Source organism: Lutra lutra, chromosome 9, assembly GCF_902655055.1.
Source record: "Lutra lutra chromosome 9, mLutLut1.2, whole genome shotgun sequence".
In the NCBI taxonomy this organism is placed as follows: Eukaryota; Metazoa; Chordata; class Mammalia; order Carnivora; family Mustelidae; genus Lutra; species Lutra lutra.
In genome coordinates, this window is record NC_062286.1 from 129324254 (window position 1) to 129344786 (window position 20533).

Below are 20533 nucleotides of genomic sequence, written 5' to 3' on the forward strand. Positions count from 1 at the left end.
AATTCCCTTTCCAACATACTATTTATGTCCATATCCAATAATTCTGATGGAGAAGGCACAGTCTCTGAATTTTTCCTCTGTTGGGTGTTCCTCCTCCTAGTCATTTTGGTGAGAGGTGGTTCAGGGGATATATAGCTGAATATATCAACCACGATCCAGGCAAAGTCCACCCTGGAATGTTTTGAAGCAATGGGAAGTCACCACCAAAAAGAAAGGATGAAGAGAGAGAGAAAGGAGATAACCCAGCCAGAATGAGCCCCAAAAGTAAGATTTATAAGGTATCTAAACAAAAACAGACAAACAAAAAGACCGACAAAAGTAAATAACCAGAAAAAAAAAAAGAACCCAGCCAAAATGAACCCCAAGAATAAGATTTCTGTAATACCAGAACAAAAACAAATACACAGAAACACTGACAGAAGGAAAAGATGGGAGGGGTTATAAATCCTCAATGTGGGCGAGGAAGGTTATTTTGATTCTTCCCTGGTATATCTTGGTGTCTTTGTTAAAGGACTCAACTATCCAAAAATAAAAGAGATTGAAACTGGTTTATATATAGGGGTAGTATTGAATGGAAAAAAAGGATTCCCTTGAAGCTTATATCTATATGTGTATTTTTTAAAAAGAAAAGAAAAAGAAAAACACAGGCATATGCATGAAAAAAGTTCAAGTTAAAAGGATATTATGGAATATGTTGTAGTAAACCTCTAGTTGTAAAGGTAAGTAGGTTAAAAAATTAAAAGAGCAAGAATCATAAGAACAATTTTTTTAAAGTTGTATCTATAAAATATACAGGTTTTAGGGCAGTACCAGGAGCTTAATATATTGCTTTCCCCTGATGTTGGGGTTTTACAGTTTTATGGGGACCCTATGGTGGTTGTCCTCTCATTCTTTTTTTTTTTTTTAATTTATTTGACAGAGAGATCACAAGCAGGCAGAGAGGCAGGCAGAGAGAGAGGAGGAAGCAGGCTCCCCGAGAGAGCAGAGAGCCCGATGCGGGGCTCGATCCCAGGACTCTGAGATCATGACCCAAGCCGAAGGCAGTGGCTCAACCCACTGAGCCACCCAGGCGCCCCTGTCCTCTCATTCTTTTGGCTTGCCTTCAGGGGCAGAGGCTTGCTGTATTATTTTTCAGTCAGTCTTGCTTGGGTTCTGTCAAGGGGCTGGGCAATGTGGAAACTGGTTTTTCAGGTTTTTGTTCTCTGAAGGTTTTTGTTCTTTGGCGGCTTTTTGCAGCTTTTTGGAGGTTTGGTGGAAAACAAACTGCACCCAGACCTCCACCTCAGAGAGAAGCCTCAGTCTGCTCCCCTCTGGGTGGTCCAGAACACACAGACTCCCCCTCTGCAAATTCCACTGAATGGTGCAGCCTCCCACAGGCAGTGCGCACCCCCAGCCACCGTCTCAGGGGTCCACCGAGGTGCCCACTTGTCTCTGCACCCCTGTGCCACTAAAACCGCAAGTGATATGGTCCAGGGAGCCCACTTCTGGTGGCTGCCTTTGCCAGGACTTCTGTCTGGGGTCCCGGTCCACACAAGGTGCGCTCAGACCCCACAGTCACACAGGTCTCAGAAGGCTGCCACTGCTGAGGGATCCCACCAGAGATAGCCCCAGGATCTCCCAGGCTGGGCTGGGAGCATCCAGACCCTCTCCTGGTCCCTAGAGACGACCAGCTAGCACCCACACCAAGCTCTCTCAGGGTGGCCAGGGAGTGGGCTCAGACCCTAGTCATGCAGGGCACACAGAGAACAAAAGGCTGTGGTTCTAGAGAGCCATGGCTGGCAACCACACCAGACTCTCTCACACATGGGTGGGAGTGTGCCCTGCTGAGCAGTGGTGCAAGCAGTGGAAAGCCGGGTCCTCAGGGACCACAGACTAGAGGCTCTGCCCCACTCTCTGGCATGGGTGGTCACTGGTGGTGGCCGCCCTCAGTCTGTGGGCTTAGGCCCTTGCCCATGACCGCCCAATTCCACCAGTTGCCCCTTAAGATCTTTTGCTCTTTTTGAGCTTTTAACCAGACTCCAAGTTAATGCTGGTCCCCAACCACAGGACACTTTCGTATTGGGGAATTACTTTCCAATGTGTGGCTTCTGATGGCTCCCCCCCTCTTCTGTTTATCCTCCAATATCAGTCCAAACATTCCCACTCCGCTTTATCTCTCCACTGATGTCTTCTGTCCCCACAGAAATCTGGAAGTGTATAATCTTACATCTCAGGCTGATTTCATGGGTCTTCAGAGTGTTCAGAGTGTTCTGGTAGATATTTAGCTCACTTTAGAAGATCAGTTGAAACAGGGTCTCATATTTCTCTTCCATCTTCTCCCTTCTTTCCCCTGTAATATTTTAAATAATACCTTCAATAAAATACTTTTAATGATATCCTCTATTCCTTGAAGGCTAGACAAAATTTCACTGCAAAAGCATCTAGGTAGGGTTTCTTCTATAAGGACACATTTATTTTACCAGTTTTCTTTTATATTTTTTATTTTTATATATTTATATTTATTTTATTTTATTGTTTTTACTTTTTATTTTATAGACTGTACAGGTTCTCTAACTCTTCTTCTGCAAATGTGGGTCCTTTTTTTCATTTTTTTAATTTATTTTCAGCATAACAGTATTCATTGTTTTTGTACCACACCCAGTCCACACCCACGGACTGTTCCATGCAGTCCATGCCCTCTCTAATACCCACCACCTGGTTCCCCCAACCTCCCACCCCCCCACCTCTTCAAACCCTTCAGATTGTTTTTCAGAGTCCATAGTCTCTCATTGTTCACCTCCCCTTCCAATTTCCCCCAACTTCCTTCTCCTAACTCCCCATGTCCTCCATGCTATTTGTTATGCTCCACAAATAAGTGAAACCATATGATAATTGACTCTCTCTGCTTGACTTATTTCACTCAGCATAATCTCTTCCAGTCCCATCCATGTTGCTACAAAAGTTGGGTATTCATCCTTCCTGATGGAGGCATAATACTCCATAGTGTATATGGACCACATCTTCCTTATCCATTCGTCCGTTGAAGGGCATCTTGGTTCTTTCCACAGTTTGGCGACTGTGGCCATTGCTGCTATAAACATTGGGGTACAGATGGCCCTTCTTTTCACTACATCTGTATCTTTGGGGTAAATAGCCAGTAGTGCAATTGCAGGGTTATAGGGAAGTTCTATTTTTAATTTCTTGAGGAATCTCCACACTGTTCTCCAAAGAGGCTGCACCAACTTGCATTCCCACCAACAGTGTAAGAGGGTTCGTTCCCCTTTCTCCACATCCCCTCCAACACATGTTGTTTCCTGTCTTGCTAATTTTGGCCATTCTAACTGGTGTAATCTCAATGTGGTTTTAATTTGAATCTCCCTGATGGCTAGTGATGATGAACATTTTTTCATGTGTCTGGTAGCCATTTGTATGTCTTCATTGGAGAAGTGTCTGCTCATATCTTCGGCCCATTTTTTGATATGATTATCTGTTTTGTGTGTGTTGAGTTTAGGAGTTCTTTATAGATCCTGGATATCAATCTTTTGTCTGTACTGTCATTTGCAAATATCTTTTCCCATTCCGTGGGTTGCCTCTTTGTTTTCTTGACTGTTTCCTTTGCTGTGCAGAAGCTTTTGATTTTGATGAAGTCCCAAAAGTTCATTTTCGCTTTTGTTTCCTTTGCCTTTGGAGACATATCTTGAAAGAAGTTGCTGTGGTTGATATCGAAGAGATTACTGCCTATGTTCTCCTCTAGGATTCTGATGGATTCCTGTCTCACGTTGAGGTCTTTTATCCATTTTGAGTTTATCTTTGTGTATGGTGTAAGAGAATGGTCGAGTTTCATTCTTCTACATATAGCTGCCCAGTTTTCCCAGCACCATTTATTGAAGAGACTGTCTTTTTTCCACTGTATATTTTTTCCTGTTTTGTCGAAGATTAACTGACCATAGAGTTGAGGGTCCATATCTGGGCTCTCTACTCTGTTCCACTGGTCTATGTGTCTGTTTTTATGCCAGTACCATGTTGTCTTGGTGATCACAGCTTTGTAGTAAGGCTTGAAATCAAGTAACGTGATGCCCCCAGTTTTATTTTTGTTTTTCTGCATTTCCTTAGCGATTCGGGGTCTCTTCTGGTTCCATACAAATTTTTGGATTATTTGCTCCAGCTCTTTGAAGAATACCGGTGGAATTTTGATCGGAATGGCATTAAAAGTATAGATTGCTCTAGGCAGTATAGACATTTTAACAATGTTTATTCTTCCGATCCAAGAGCATGGAATGGGCTTCCATCTTTTTGTGTCTTCTTCAGTTTCTTTCATGAGTGTTCTGTAGTTCCTCAAGTACAGATCCTTTACCTCTTTGGTTAGGTTTATTCCCAGGTTATCTTATGGTTCTTGGTGCTATAGTAAATGGAATCGATTCTCTAATTTCCCTTTCTGTATTTTCATTGTTAGTGTATAAGAAAGCCACTGATTTCTGTACATTGACTTTGTATCCTGCCACATTACTGAATTGCTGTATGAGTTCTAGTAGTTTGGGGGTGGAGTCTTTTGAGTTTTCCATATAAAGAATCATGTCATCTGTGAAGAGAGAGAGTTTGACTTCTTCATTGCCAATTTGGATACCTTTTATTTCTCTTTGTTGTCTGATTGCTGTTGCTAGGACTTCTAATACTATGTTGAACAAGAGTGGTGAGAGTGGGCATCTTTGTCGTGTTCCTGATCTCAACGGGAAGGCTGTAAGCTTTTTCCCATTGAGGATGATATTTGCTATGGTTTTTCATAGATAGATTTTATGAAGTTCAGGAATGTTCCCTCTATCCCTATACTTTGAAGCATTTTAATCAGGAGCGGATAATGGATTTTGTCAAATGCTTTTTCTGCATCAATTGAGAGGACCATGTGGTTCTTCTCTCTTTTCTTATTAATTTGTTCTATCACATTGATTGATTTGTGAATGTTGAACCATCCTGGGCTCTTGTTTTTTGGGAGGTTTTTGATCACTGCTTCAATCTCGTTACTAGATATTGGTCTATTCAGGTTGTCAATTTCTTCCTGGTTCAATGTTGGGAGTTTATAGCTTTCCAGGAATGCATCCATTTCATCTAGGTTGCTTAGCTTATTGGCATATAACTGTTGATAATAACTTCTGATGATTGTTTCTACTTCCTTGGTGTTAGTTGTGATCTCTCCCTTTTCATTCATAATTTTATGAATTTGGGCTTTCTCTCTTTTCTTTCGGATTAGTGTGGCCAATGGTTTATCGATCTTATTGATTCTTTCAAAAAACCAGCTTCTAGTTTCATTGATACGTTCTACTGTATCTCTGGTTTCTACCTCATTGATCTCTGTTCTAATCTTGATTATTTCCCTTCTTACGTGTGGAGTTGGTTTGATTTGTTGTTGATTCTCCAGTTCTTTAAGGTGCAGAGACAGCTGCTGTGTTCTGGATTTTTCAATTTTTTTGAAGGAGGCTTGGATGGCTATGTATTTCCCCCTTAGGACCACCTTTGCTGTATCCCATAGGTTTTGACCGAAGTGTCTTCATTCTCATTGGTTTCCATGAATTGTTCCAGTTCTTCTTTGATCTCCTGGTTGATCCAAGCATTCTTAAGCAAGGTGGTCTTTAGCTTCCAGGTGTTTGAGTTCCTTCTGAACTTCTCCTTGTGATTGAGCTCCAGTTTCAAAGCGTTGTGATCTGAGAATGTGCAGAGAACAATCTCAGTCTTTTGGTATCGGTTGAGTCCTGATTTGTGACCCAGTATGTGGTCTATTCTTGAGAAGGTTCCATGTGCACTTGAGAAGAATGAGTATTCTGTTGTTTTAGGGTGGAATGTTCTGAATATATCTATGAGGTCCATCTGGTCCAATGTGTCATTCAATGCTCTTGATTCTTTTTTTTTTTTTTAATTTTATTTTTTTTAATTTTTTTATTTTTTCAGCATAACAGTATTCATTATTTTTGCACCACACCCAGTGCTCCATGCAATCCGTGCCCTCTACAATACCCACCACCTGGTGCCCCCAACCTCCCACCCCCCACCCCTTCAAAATTCTCAGATCGTTTTTCAGAGTCCATAGTCTCTCATGGTTCACCTCCCCTTCCAATTTCCCTCAACTTCCTTCTCCTCTCCATCTCCCCTTGTCCTCCATGCTATTTGTTATGCTCCACAAATAAGTGAAACCATATGATAATTGACTCTCTCTGCTTGACTTGTTTCACTCAGCATAATCTCTTCCAGTCCCGTCCATGTTGCTACAAAACTTGGGGATTCATCCTTTCTTTTTTCTTTTCTTTTTTTTTTTTTTTTACAGCTTTATAAACATATATTTTTATCCCCAGGGGTATAGGTCTGCGAATCGCCAGGTTTACACACTTCACAGCACTCACCATAGCACATACCCTCCCCAATATCCATAACCCCACCCCCCCTCCCAACCCCCTCCCCCCATCAACCCTCAGTTTGTTTTGTGAGATTAAGAGTCACTTATGGTTTGTCTCCCTCCCAATCCCATCTTGTTTCATTTACTCTTCTCCTACCCCCTCAACCCCCCATGTTGCATCTCCTCTCCCTCATATCAGGGAGATCATATGATAGTTGTCTTTCTCCGATTGACTTATTTCGCTAAGCATGATACCCTCTAGTTCCATCCACGTCGTCGCAAATGGCAAGATTTCATTTCTTTTGATGGCTGCATAGTATTCCATTGTGCATATATACCACATCTTCCTTATCCATTCGTCTGTTGATGGACATCTAGGTTCTTTCCATAGTTTGGCTATTGTAGACATTGCTGCTATAAACATTCGGGTGCACGTGCCCCTTCGGATCACTGCGTTTGTATCTTTAGGGTAAATACCCAGCAGTGCAATTGCAGGGTCATAGGGTAGTTCTATTTTCAACATTTTGAGGAACCTCCATGCTGTTTTCCAGAGTGGTTGCACCAGCTTGCATTCCCACCAACAGTGTAGGAGGGTTCCCCTTTCTCCGTCAATGCTCTTGATTCTTTATTGATTTTCTGCTTCGATGATCTGTCTATTTCTGAGAGAGGCATGTTAAGATCTCCTACTATTAATGTATTCATATCAATATGACTCTTTATCTTGATTAACAGTTTTCTTATGTAATTGGCTGCTCCCATATTGGGGGCATAGATATTTATAATTGTTAGATCATCTTGGTGGATAGTCCCTTTAAGAATGATGTAGTGTCCTTCTGTATCTCTGACTACTGCCTTTAGTTTAAAATCTAATTTATCTGATATGAGAATCGCTACCCCAGCCTTCTTTTGAGGCCCATTGGCATGAAAGATGCTTCTCCATCCCTTCACTTTCAGTCTGGGTGTATCTTTAGGTTCAAAATGGGTCTCTTGTAGATGACATATGGATGGGTCCTGTCGTTTTATCCAATCTGCAACCCTGTGCCATTTTATGGGCACATTTAGGCCTTTCACATTGAGAGTGATTATTGATAGATACGTTTTTGTTGACATCGTGTTACTTTTGAAGTCTTTCTTTCTGTAGATTGTCTCTATTTTTCTGTTCAATGCTATTCTTAGGATTTTTCCTCTTTTATAGAACCCCCCTTAATATTTCCTGCAGTGTCGGCTTGGTGGTTGCATAGTCTTTTAAGCCTTGCCGGTCTTGGAAACTCTTTATCTCTCCATCCATTTTGAATGTCAGTCTTGCTGGATAAAGTATTCTTGGCTGCATGTTCTTCTCATTTAGTGCCCTGAACATATCTTGCCAGCCCTTTCTGGCTTGCCAGGTCTCTGTGGAGAGGCCTGATGTTATTCTGATGGGCTTTCCTCTGTAAGTAAGGAGGCTCTTTGTCCTAGCAGTTTTCAAGAGATTGTATCTACAATTATGATTCCTCAATTTGACTATCAGGTGCCTTGATGTTTTTTTGGAATCTATAATCTTGGGTGGAGACCGTTTGGCCTCTAGTACATGAACGCTGGTTCCATTCACGAGATTGGGAAAATTTTCATAAAGAACTTGTTCCAGTATATCTTCTAGACTTCTTTCTTTCTCCTCCCCTTCAGGCATTCCAATAATTCTGACATTGGAACGTTTCATGGCATCATTTATTTCCCTGATTCTGTTTTTGTGGCTTCTAAGCTGTTTGTTCCAGGCTTCCTTCTGATCCTTTCTCTCTGTTTGTCCTCCAGATCACTAACTGTATCTTCTGTCTCAGTTACCCTAGCTTTGAGAGAATTTAGATTAGATTGGAACTCATTGAGAGCATTGTGAACCTCATCCCTGGTGGCTTTCAGTTCTGCCCTAATCAATTCCGTTTGGTCATCCATGGCTTTCTCCAACCTAGCTATTGCCTGGATAATTGTTAGCCCAAATTCTCTTTCTGACATATTGTCTATGTTGATACCCATTAGCTCTGTTGCAGAAGGTCCATCCTCTGTGTTTTTCTTCTGTTGGGCATTCCTCCTCCTAGTCATTTTGGTGAGAGATGACTGAACGGATGTAGCTGGATGTATCAACCGTGGTGCAGTCAAGGTACACCCTGGAAGGCTCCTGAGCAGTCAGGATTCCCCACCCAAATGAGAGAAAAAAGAAAATAAAAGAGAGAGAGAGGGAAAAAAGGGAAGATAAAAGAGAAGGTTCAGCCCAAATGGGCCCCAAGGTAAGATTTATGAAGTATACAAACAAAAACAGACAAACAAAAAGACTGATAAACTTATATGACAAGAGAAAAAAATATATAAGCAAAAAAAGGAAGAACCTCGTCAAAAAGAACGCCAAGTATAAGATTTATATACTATCAGGACAAACACAAATACACAGAAAAACTGGCAGAAGAAAAAGATGGGAGAGTGGTTATAAATTCTCAGTGTGGGTGAGGAAGATTATTTTGATTCTTCCTGGATGTATCTTGATATCTTTGTTAAAGGACTCAACTTCCCTAAGATAAAGGGGGATTAAAAATTGGTTTACCTATAGGGGTAGCATTGATTGGGGAAAGGGGATTACCTTGAAGTTTAACTCTATATGAATATTAGAAAATAAAAATTAAAAAAGGAATAAACTAGACTAAACTAAACTAAAATTTAAAAAAAATTTAAAAAATAGAAATGCAAAAGAAAAACACAGGTGTATGTTTCAAAAAGTTCAGTTTAGAAGGTTATTATGGAATTTGATGTACTGGACATCTCACTGTAATGGTAAATAGGTTAAAAAATTATCTATATAAAAAATGAACTAGAATAGTGGGAACGAGTTAAAAATAAAAGTCGTATCGGGGCGCCTGGGTGGCTCAGTGGGTTAAGCCGCTGCCTTCGGCTCAGGTCATGATCTCAGAGTCCTGGGATCGAGCCCCGCATCGGGCTCTCTGCTCAGCAGGGAGCCTGCTTCCTCCTCTCTCTCTGCCTGCCTCTCTGCCTGCTTGTGATCTCTCTGTCAAATAAATAAATAAAAAATCTTTAAAATAAATAAATAAATAAATAAATAAATAAATAAATAAAAGTCGTATCTATGAAGTAGTGGTGGTTATTCTCTTGTAGTCTTTTTTTCTTTCTTTCTTTCCTGGTTGGTTTTCTGGGAGAGGGGCCTGCCACGTGAGTTTTCAGTCAATGATGTTCCCTGAGTTAAGTCCTCCCACCCCTCTCAAGGGGGTGGGCTCTGAGGAAACCGGTTTTTTCAGGCTTTTGTTCTCTGGAGGTTTTTATGTTTGTTCACTTCTTTTCTCTCGACTTGACCATTTTTGATGGTTTTGGGAGGCTTAGAGGAAAGCAAACTGCACCCTGACCTCCCTCTCAGAGAGAAGCCTCAGTCTGCTCCCCTGCCAGTGCTGCAGAGCCCATATAAATTCCCCCTTGGCTGCTGGCAGAGCAGGTTTCAAGTCACGGTCCCTGGGGATGCAGGATCTTCTGCTTGTACCCAAAACCACGGCAGCAGTGGCTGTCTGGGCAGCTCCAGACCACCAGAGAGATTCCAAGCAGTGATCGCACACTGAGATTTTTCCCACTGGCCCGGGCTGGGAGTGCCTGGTCTTTCCAGGTCTAAGAGTGCCGGGCTTTCGCGCACCTCTCTCAGGGGAGGGTGTGGAGCATGCGTGTCTCAGGCTCTGATACAATGGCGTGGGTCCGAGAGCACCAGGCTGGGCCTTCGTGCACCTGTCTCAGGGGAGGGTGAGGGGTGCACGCATCTCAGGCTCTGTTAGCCCGGAGCCGGACCCCACGTATTCTCGTATTCTCGGGCGCGCTGGCAGCTCAGGGACCAAGATCTGGTTTCTCCGCTGCACTCTCTCTGTCTCAGCACCAGGGGAGGCTGTCCTGGGTCCGGGGACTTAAGCCCCTGTCCCTAGCTGCCCCGATTCCCACAATTTCCCCCCACGATCCTTTGCTCTTTTTGAGTGCTTTCAACCAGACTCCAAGTTAATGCTGGTCCCCAGATGCAGGGCACTCTCGTATTAGGGGTATTAACTTTCCAATCAGTCACCTCTGGTGGCTCCCTCCCCCTTTTGTTTATCTTCCGATATTAGTCCAACGTTCCCACTCCACTTTACCTGCCCACTGGCATCTTCTGCCCCTGCAGAGATCCAGACGTGTATAATTCTGATCTCAGGCTGATTTCATGGGTGATCGGAGTTCTTTGGTAGGTAATCAGCTCACTTTAGGGTACAGGTTGAAAAGGCGCCTCCTCCTACTTCCCCGCCATCTTGTCTCCAACCTCTTCTGCCCATTTTTTTAGCTCAATTACTTGGTTTTTGGTTGTTGAGTTTGATAAGTTCTTTGTAAATTTTGGATACTAACCCTTTATCAGAGATGTCATTTGCAAGTATCTTCTCCCAGTACTTATGCTGCCTTTTGGCATTCTTGATGGCTTCCTTCTCTGTACAGAATTTTTTTTATCTTGATGAAGTCCCAATAGTTCATTTTTGCTTTTGTTTCCCTCACCTCTGGAGACCTGTTGGGTAAGAAGTCGCTGTGGCCAAGGTCAAAGAGGATATTGCCTGTGTTCTCCACTAGGAGTTTGATGCCTTCCTGTCTCACATTTACGTCTTTCCTCCATTTTTAATTTATTTTTGTGTATGGTATAAAAAAGTGGTCCAGTTTCATTCTTCTGCATGTGGCTGTCCAATTTTCCCAACACCATTTGTTGAAGAGGCATACTTTATCCATTGGATATTCTTTCCTGCTTTGTCACAGATTGGTTGACCTTAAAATTGTGGGTACAATTCTGGGTTTTCTATTCTGTTCTATTGATCTATGTGTTTGTTTTTGTGCAAGTACCATACTATTTTGATGACTACAGATTTATAAGCCCAGAATTGTGATGCCTCCAACTTTCCTTTTCTTTTTCAGGTTTGCTTTAGCTATTCAGGATCTTTTGTGGTTCCATACAAATTTTAGGAGCTCTGTGAAAAATGCTGGTGGTATTTTGGTAGGGATTGCATTGTGTAGATTGCTTTGGGTAGTACAGACATTTTGACAATGTTTTTTCTTCCAATCCATTAGTATAGAATTGTTCCCATTTCTTTGTGTCCTCTTCAATTTCTTTTATTTTTTTTTAATTTTTTAAATTTATTTTCAGCGTAACAGTATTCATTGTTTTTGCACGACACCCAGTAAGTGTTCTATATTTTCAAAGTACAGATCTTTTACCTCTATGGTTAAGTTTATTCTAGGTATCTTATGGATTTTGGTGCATTTGCAAATTGTAAATTGGGATTGGTTCCTTGGTTTCTTTTTTGCTGCTTCACTATTGTGTATAGAAATGAAACAGATTTCTATGCATTCTTTTTTATATCCTGAGACATTGCTGAATTCCTGTATCAGTTCTAGCAATTTTTTTGGTGGAGTATTTCAGGTTTTCTATATAGAGTATCATGTCATCTATGAAGAATGAAAGTTTGACTTCTTCCTTCCTAATTTGGATGCCTTTTATTTCTTTTTGTTGTCTGATTGCTAAGGCTAAGAATTGCAGTACTATGTTAAATAGTAATGATGAGAGTGGACATCCCTGTCTTGTTCCTGACCATAGAAGAAACTTTAAGTTTTTTCCCATTGAGGATGATATTCGCTGTGGGTCTTTCATATATGGCCTTTATGATGTTGAGGTATGTTCAATCTACACCTACTTGTTGAGAGGTTTATTTGTTTGTTTGTTTGTTTTACAAAGAGCATACTTTATTTTTTAAATTTTATTTTATTTTTTCAGTGTTCCAAGATTCATTGTTTATGTGCCACACCCAGTGCTCTATGCAATACATGCCCTCTTTAGTACCCACCACCAGGCTCACCTAACCCCCCACCTCCATCCCCTCCAAAACCCTGTTTGTTTCTCAGAGTCCACCTCTCATGGTTCATCTCCCCCTCCAATTTCCCCCCAACTCACTTCTCCTCTCCATCTCCCCATGTCCTCCGTGTTATTCCTTATGCTCCACAAATAAGCGAAACCATATGATAATTGACTCTCTCTGCTTGACTTATTTCACTCAGCATAATCTCTTCCAGTCCTGTCCATGTTGATAAAAAATTTGCAGTTAGGAGGAAGAGATTCCTTACATACAGAGGAAGGCCATCAGAATAACATCAGACCTGTCCACAGAAACCTGGCAAGTCAGAAAGGACTGGCAAGACATACCAGGGCAACAAATGAGAAGAATATGCAGCCAAGAATACTTTATCCAGCAAGACTGACATTCAAAGTGGATGGAGAGATAAAGAGCTTCCAAGACTGGCAAGGTTTTTATTAAAAGAGTTTTTATTAAGAACTGATGCTGTATCTTGTCAAATGCTTCTTCTGCATCTATTGAGAGGATATATGGTTCTTGTCTTTTCTTTTATTAATGTGGCATATCACATTGATTGGTTTGTGGATGTTGAACCACCTCTGCAGCCCAGGAATAAATCCCACTTGGTCCTGGTGAATAATCCTTTTTTTTTAATGTTATGTTAATCACCATACAGTACATCATTAGTTTTTGATGTAGTGCTCCAAGATTCATTGTTTACATATACCACCCAGTGCTCCATGCAATATGTGCCTTCCTTAATACTATCACTGGGCCAACCCACCCCCCCACCCTTCTCCCCTCTAAAACTCTCGATTTATTTCTCAGTGTTCATAGTCTCTCATAGTTTGTCTCCCCCTCCAATTCTCCCTCTTCTTTTTTCCCTTCCTTCTCCTAATGTCCTCCATGTTATTCCTTATGTCCTACAAGTAAGTGAAACCATATAAAAATTGACTTTTTTTCATTCAGCATAATTTCCTCCAGTCCCATCCATGTTGATGCAAATGGTGGGTATTCATCATTTCTGATGGCTGAGTAATATTCCATTGTATATATGGACCACATCTTTTATTTATTAATTATTTTTATTAATATATGATGTATTATTTGCTCCAGGGGTACAGGTCTGTGAATCATCAGGGTTACACACTTCACAGCACTCACTACATCACATACCCTCCCCAATGTCCATAACCCAACTACCCTCTCCCTACCCTCCCACCCCCCAACAGCCCTCAGTTTGTTTTGTGAAATTAAGAGTCTCTTATGGTTTGTCTCCCTCCCAAACCCATCTTGTTTCACTTTTTCCTTCCCTACTCTGCACAATCCGCAGGCTTGCCTCTCAAATTCCTCATATCAGAGAGATCATATAATAATTGTCTTTCTCTGATTGATTTATTTCACTCAGCGCAATGCCCTCTAGTTCCATCCACATCATTGCAAATGGCAAGATTTCATTTCTTTTGATGGCTGCATAGTATTCTGTTGTGTATATATATACCACATCTTCTTTATCCATTCATCTGTTGAAGGGCATCTCAGCTCTTTCCACAGTTTGGCTATTATGGACATTGCTGCTATGGACACTGGGGTGCATATGGCCCTTCTTTTCACTACATCTGTATCTTTGGGGTAAATATCCAGTAATGCAATTGCTGGGTCATAGGGTATCTCTATTTTTAATTTTTTGAGGAAGCTCTATGCTGTTTTCCCAAGTGGCCGCCCCAACTTGCATGCCCACCAACAGTGTAAGAGGGTTCCCCTTTCTCTACATCCTCTCCAATATTTGTTGTTTCTTTCCTTGTTAATTTTTGTCATTGGGAAATTCAAATCAAAACCACATTGAGATAACCACCTTATACCAGTTGGAATGGCAAAAATTAATAAGATTCTAGTTTTAAGTAATCTCTACACCCAATGTGGGACTTATACTCACAAGCCAGAGACTGAGCCAGACAGGGACCTTGCACCTCAGTTTTCCTTTTTTTTAAATGTTCAATTTCTCTCATAAAGGACTGTATATTCCCCAGTAATTCTGAATTCATTTTGATACAAGTTAATCACTTTTAATTTGTGTTGTTCAAACCTTCTAGATTTGTTATATTTTGTTTTGTTTCGTCTTCCTCATCTATTAGTTACTGGGAAGTATGTTAAAATTGTCTGCTGGTCAATTATGTTTCTGGCAATGGTAGGCCAGTTTACTTGTGACCAATTCTTCCAAGAAAGCAAAATGAGATCCCTTGGGGTCTCCAGCCCTGCATTTGGATACTGCTCGCCAAGACTATACTTTCAGGGATCATTTCTATAGTTTGGATACTGCTCGCCTATCAGTTCTGTTTCCAGAGTGGGTTCATTCTGGGCTTTGAAGTGAGACACCCAAATGCAAAGGCTCACTGTGTTCCTTAATGCACCTACTGGTTAAGAGTGTCCTATCTACCTGGTGGCTCCAGAGTTCTACTCAACTGCTTCTTTATGCTAATTGCTTAGCAGGACACAGTTCATTGGTTTTGTCCTAAGGCGATCACCCCCTGGTAGTCCAGGACAACAGCGTGGACCTGTCCTCCTTCACCCATCTCAGTTATCACTCTTTCTGCACAGTCCCTCCCCAGCCCTATTCCTCCCTATTTTAAGCACATCTCTAGCCCCTGACATAGATGTATTTCAGGAAACTCGGACAGAGGAGCATTTCATTTAGAGAATGAGGTCTACGTATCTGTCATCAACCTCCTGAGTGGACTTTGGTAGGATCAGCCACCTGTCTGTGCCTGTTTGTTTTCCTTCATTAATTTTAGAAAGTAACACTTGTGTTCTGCAGTCTTAATGGATATAACAACAGAGACCAAAAAGGAAAATTTGGCAAGTTAAAATATGCTAGGGTTTTAGAGCTTAATACTAAATTCGGGATCCAACCTTGTCCCTAATTTCATCTGTTGATGTTGGGGGCAAGAGGAGGATAGGGTAACAAGCTTTCCTTTCCTTCAAGTTCCCTTTCTTCTTCCCCCAGTCTATATTTGATCCTTTCATGGAAGAAAAATAGCTTTCATTCCATGTTACCCCAACTTTTCCCTATCCCTCAAGGTGGGACCAAGTCTCTCTTCTTCCAGAAAGCCTGATACTACGTTGTGCATAATGACCCCTCTGTATTTATACCTTAAGACACTAGCTGTATATCTCATTCATCCCTTCTTGCCATGCCCCATCCTGGTTTCTGCTTGTTTGGATCATAAGACTTAATGCTTCCTTAGTTGTATGACAACAGATAGGCACACTTCCATTCATGAGAAGTGGTTCTTATCACAAGCCTGAGCACAATGTAGACTCTCTATAACCTTCTAAAGGTTACCTATTCTTCCTAGAATTATTTACATTTGAAAATATTCCTATAGATTCCAAGTGATTGAGTAAATGGTGCTAACAAATAAAGCATTGTCTGAGCACTAGGTGTTATATGCAATCGTTGAATCACTAAACTGTACCTCTGAAACTAATAACACACTGTAGGTCAATTTTTTGGTTTTAAATAAAGGAAAAGAAAGAAAGAGCTTACTCAAGGCCTCATTGCAATTTCATGGTAATAGAAAACTTCTTCCTTGAAAACAAACAACCAAAAAAAAAAAAAAAGCAAACAAGACATTGTCTGAGAGGAGAGGTTGGAGAGGCCAATTGGAGAGGCCAATGGCATTTCCTTTCAGTTCTAGACCATAAATGCTGTCACCTGTAAGGAAGATTGTACTTCCATGGATTAGTTAAAATGGAGGTCTCTTGTAGGAGACTACTAGAATCACAGGCCTGAAATAAGGAAAGAAAGGCTGCACCAAGTTCAGGGAACCCAGAGGGATGGTGTTATCTGTAGCCATAAGAATATTCCACACATAAAGTTTCCCCAGGGATGGTAGTCAATGAACAAAGATAGTCCAGGAGTCTTAGCTAAGGAGTTCAATCTTCTGAATGGTAAAAAGGAAGGGAAATACACTGGGAGGCAGGGGTTGGGGCTTAGGGAAAAAGTGGAAGGAGGGATTGGTATTGGGAATATAGAAGAAGAGAGAGAGGTTCTGGGTTACTGCCATAGTTTATTTGTCAAGGAATTGAGGCTGATAATATAATATAATGGTTTAGGGAACAGAGTTGGCAAGGAGGAGGGACACTTCCCTATGACCCTAACTCCTCCTTCGCCTCGCCTCCCAGCTGGAACAAGACGATGGTACCACTGGACATCAGGTAGAATTAATGTGTTGTCCTTCAAGTGTAGTCGACATCTCACTGGTGGTTAAGGGAACAACAGTAGACACCACCGTGCTGTTGGGGTTAATTTTCTTAGTTCTGGTCACTGGAAGAGAGAAGGAGTAGGTATTCAGTGGCCACACAGTCTGCTGAAACACATCTTTTTGAGGGCAACAAATCCTCCCAAACTCTGGAGGCAGGGATATTTCTTTGGTTTAGGAGACGCCTATACAAGATTTCTCTCAGGAAGTTTAAGTCCAGTGAGTAGAGACATAAATGTCAGCTCTCCTGAGGTTTGGATAAATCAGGCAGGCCTTCAAGTGAACAATGGGGGTTTGGGCTAGGAGGAAGGGGTGGGGATTCCAGCTTGGAATGGGTACCAGGACTGGGGAGTCATAGTCTTTTTCTGTCTGTTCCCTCATGTTTAGGGATTCCATAGTGTTTCAGAACCCAATGGCAAAATGGGTGATTCTTAGATCCTACCAGGTTCTTGCATTCTCATGCAGATTTTTCCACAGGAGGAATAGCAGCATTCATAGCCAAAAATACAATCCGAGTGAAACCCGCACTTGTTCTTGCAATCATACACGTTGGGGGATGTCACACATCTTAATAGAATCTGGTCTGGTACAACTGAGAAAGAACATATAAGCAGTGACTCCAAAAAGAAGAAGAGTTTTTCACACTATTATCAGCCCCTCTAAGTCCCCAGCACCCACACCATTGGTTTCTCTTCTTCTTCTGCCTGCCTTTGGGATCTGGGTGACCTTTCCCATTCCTAGAGTCAAAATCCAGCAACCACTCCCTAGCAAACCCAGCAACCATGAAGTCACCTCTATGAAACTGAACATCATAGTACTTCAATCTTGAAACCCAGTTCTCAGAACAAAGAGGCCCAAGAGATCCTCTGGTCTCCTGTTCTCATTTTACAGGGTGGGAAGAACAGAGTCCCAGAGAAGAGGAGGAACTGTCTTGTACTTTTCCCTGTCTGGCTGAGACAGCCTTCCAAACTTTGCTCTTCCTCCAGAAATGTTTACCAATGGTTATGGACTAACTACGCTCCCCTCGATTGTGATTATTTCAATTCTCTTGGTCAAGCACCCATTTTATTTCTCCTCTGCATGTCCAATAATCTAAAATGCTCCCTAACATTATTCCCCAAACAAAGGGCATATTTCAAGAAATAACTAGTACCCTTTTCCCAATTTCATGCTCATCCTTGGAGGTCCCTAATTGGAGGACATGAACTTCTGATGGCTCAAGCCAGGCACCCTCCACACGGGCTCTGAACCCTCTGGAGCTTTCCACGACTATGGGTTCTCCTCAACAAAAGCACCATGTAGCCACCACAGTCCCCACAACACACATAAAAACATCATTTCTCACAACATCAGGAGATGATCAAACTTGAGAACTGCACATTCAGTTTCCTCAGTTATCCTGGCTTAAGAAAGGAACCAGTGCTTTCATATATGCCAGTCCCTGGTTCCTTGTTTTCTACACCCTCTTCATTTTGAAGCTCAACCCAGAATACCTACCATAAATTGGAGGCTCTGTTACAACCTCAACTGCCTCTTTAAACTTTCCTGTCACTGGCATGATCACCAGGCAGTAGAGTGTCAGCAGCTGGAGAACCAACCACTTCATGATGTTAACTCTGGATGTTTGAGTGTGTGCCACGCAGAAGACCCAGGACTTTACTAGGTCTGCAGGGGGTAGTGCAGGGCTTTGGGGTGTGGAGTTGGGAGATCATGTGACTGGTCTCTCACTGCCCCATCTGGTTCTGCCTCATCTCCTCCAGGCACCATTTCTTGACTGGGCACTGGTATCTCCTTCTCTCCTTCCTCTCCTTCTCTCCTGTCTCTACTTTCATAAGGGAAGGTATTTTCCTTCTCTTGTGTTTTGTACTCCTCTCATTGCAGAAATGAATTCTTCGTAATTCATCATTTTTTTTTATTTTAGAAATTTGAAAAACACAGAAAAGTACAAAGAAAACTAATAAGGAGGCACCTAGGTGGTTCAGTCATTAAGCCTCTGCCTTCAGCTCAGGTCATGATCCCAGGGTGCTGGGATCAAGACCCATGTTGGGCTTCCTGCTCAGCAGGGAACTTGCTTCTCCCACTCCCAGTTCCCCTACTTGTGTTCTCTCTCTCACTGTGTCTCTCTCTGTCAAATAAATAAATAAAATCTTTTTAAAAAAAGAAAACTAATAAGATATGATCTGTCAAATAAATAAATAAAATCTTTTTAAAAAAAGAAAACTAATAAGATATGATCAGTTATCCATTAGCTAGATAGATAATGATATCATTCTTTTTTCACAAAATAAAATTTTGGGTTGACCTCCCAAAAAAAAAAATCATACATACTTATTGTATAAGTGTTTTAGTATATTTTTTACTTTATTTTATTTTTTTATTGTATTATATTAGTCACCATACAATACATCATTAGTTTTTGATGTAACGTTTCAAGATTCATTGTTTACATATAACACCCAGTGCTCCATGCAATATGTGCACTCCTTCATACCCACCATATTTTAAAAGCCATTTAAGAATATCAGAAAATGGGGGAGTCTGGGTGGCTATGTTGGCTAAGCATCTGTCTTCAGCTCAGGTCCTGATCTCAGGGTCCTGTTACCAAGCTCCTCATCCCAGCCGCCTCCCTGTTCATCAGAAAACTACTCATTCTTTCTCTCTCTCTCTCTCTCAAATAGATAAAATCTTTTTTAAAAAGAATATCAGAAAATGTAAGTAAATTAAAACTTAAAAATCACCAAAGACATTTATAACTTGATAACAAAATTTGAAGGAGAACAACTTTTTCCTAGCCTGAATTCCCCCAACATTTTCTGTGTTTCACAAGAATTAGCTCCTAAATGATACCAGCACATTTCATTTTTTCTTTTTTTTTTATTACGTTACGTTAGTCACCATACAGTACTTCATTAGTTTTTGATGTAGTGTTCCATGATTCATTGTTTGCGTATAACACCCAGGGCTCAGCATACTTAATTTACAAATTTTGTAATCCCACTATTATATATCATTCCATTCCATTAACATGCTTTTCAGGAGGGACAGCAACAAGATGGCTGAATAATACTCCCCTGCCTGAAACCTCCCTACCCCCACCACACAATAATTTGGCATCCCCCCACAGACCAAAGTACCTTAGTAGAAGCTGTGGATCCACCACCATATCCCAAGGGACCCAGGAGGAGTCTCACCCATGGATTGGGTCATAGGCATAGAGTCCTTACCCTTGGCATGGGACCCTGAAGTGGCCTGGTAACTGGCTCTATCCTCCCTCAGGCACAATCTAGGAGCCACTGGAGAACACTCATTTAAACACCACCTACAGATGACAGAGCTTTGTCATGTAACAGAGAAGTTCTGTCATATTGTTGGAGAAAAAAAAAATCCAAGTGTGGATGCATTGAAGAGGTTAAATGTAACAGTTTGACTTTACCTGCATCACACCTATTCAGATTTTTTTTTAAGTGTTCTCTAAGGAGCTGTGCATGCAAAAATGTTTAAGCTGTCTCTAGGCCCAGGCAAACGGATGTATAGTCCCTGCATGACCCTTCATTATTCCATTCTCACATTGTTTACACATATTGTACATTATCCAGATCATCTTCCCCACATTACTAAGTGGAAATATTTTCTACAGAAGTAAAACCTTATTAATGAGGTTGTCATGAGCTAACAACCACTGAGACTTCCTGGTGATATCCCATAACTGGCCTTCCCCTTCATTTCTACATCTTTTGTCTTTAACTGAAGATGGTACTTAAGGAGATGTCTTGGATGATTTTGGGGAGACATTCAGTTTTCCTGAGCAGTCCCATGTATACCGGAAGTTTACATTTAATAAACTACATTTACATGAAGTAAACTTCTGTTTCTTAACTTCTCTTAATACGTCTTTTATTGCAGGGATCTCAGCTAAGAACCCAGAAGGATAGAGGAAAATTGCTTTTCCTTCCCCGTAATACCCAGGATCCTCAAGTGGACAATGCTTTCCTTTCCTGGTCCCTCCACTGGAGGTTCCTAATCTCTTGTTCTTCTCTACT

General features: G+C 41.3%; 1 protein-coding gene across 1 annotated transcript; it reads right to left on the reverse strand.

The window, feature by feature from the left end:
• Positions 1-16289: 16289 nt before the first annotated feature.
• Positions 16290-18102, reverse strand: LOC125108218 (WAP four-disulfide core domain protein 13-like). The gene is made up of 3 exons (XM_047743694.1): positions 17991-18102; positions 16936-17085; positions 16290-16558 (listed from the first exon to the last, which is right to left on the reverse strand). The coding sequence occupies exons 1-3, from the start codon at positions 18097-18099 to the stop codon at positions 16446-16448; spliced, it is 372 nt and encodes a 123-aa protein (XP_047599650.1). The 5' UTR covers positions 18100-18102; the 3' UTR covers positions 16290-16445.
• Positions 18103-20533: the final 2431 nt, after the last annotated feature.

Bases quoted from the DNA above. Each gene is read 5' to 3' on its own strand.
- LOC125108218 (XM_047743694.1), bottom strand. From the start codon at position 18,099: ATGAAGTGGTTGGTTCTCCAGCTGCTGACACTCTACTGCCTGGTGATC. The intron at 17,086-17,990 runs GTAGGTATTCTG...GTTCTTTCTCAG, and splicing joins AACAGAGCCTCCAATTTATG to TTGTACCAGACCAGATTCTA. The intron at 16,559-16,935 runs GTAGGATCTAAG...TCTCTCTTCCAG, and splicing joins CATGAGAATGCAAGAACCTG to TGACCAGAACTAAGAAAATT.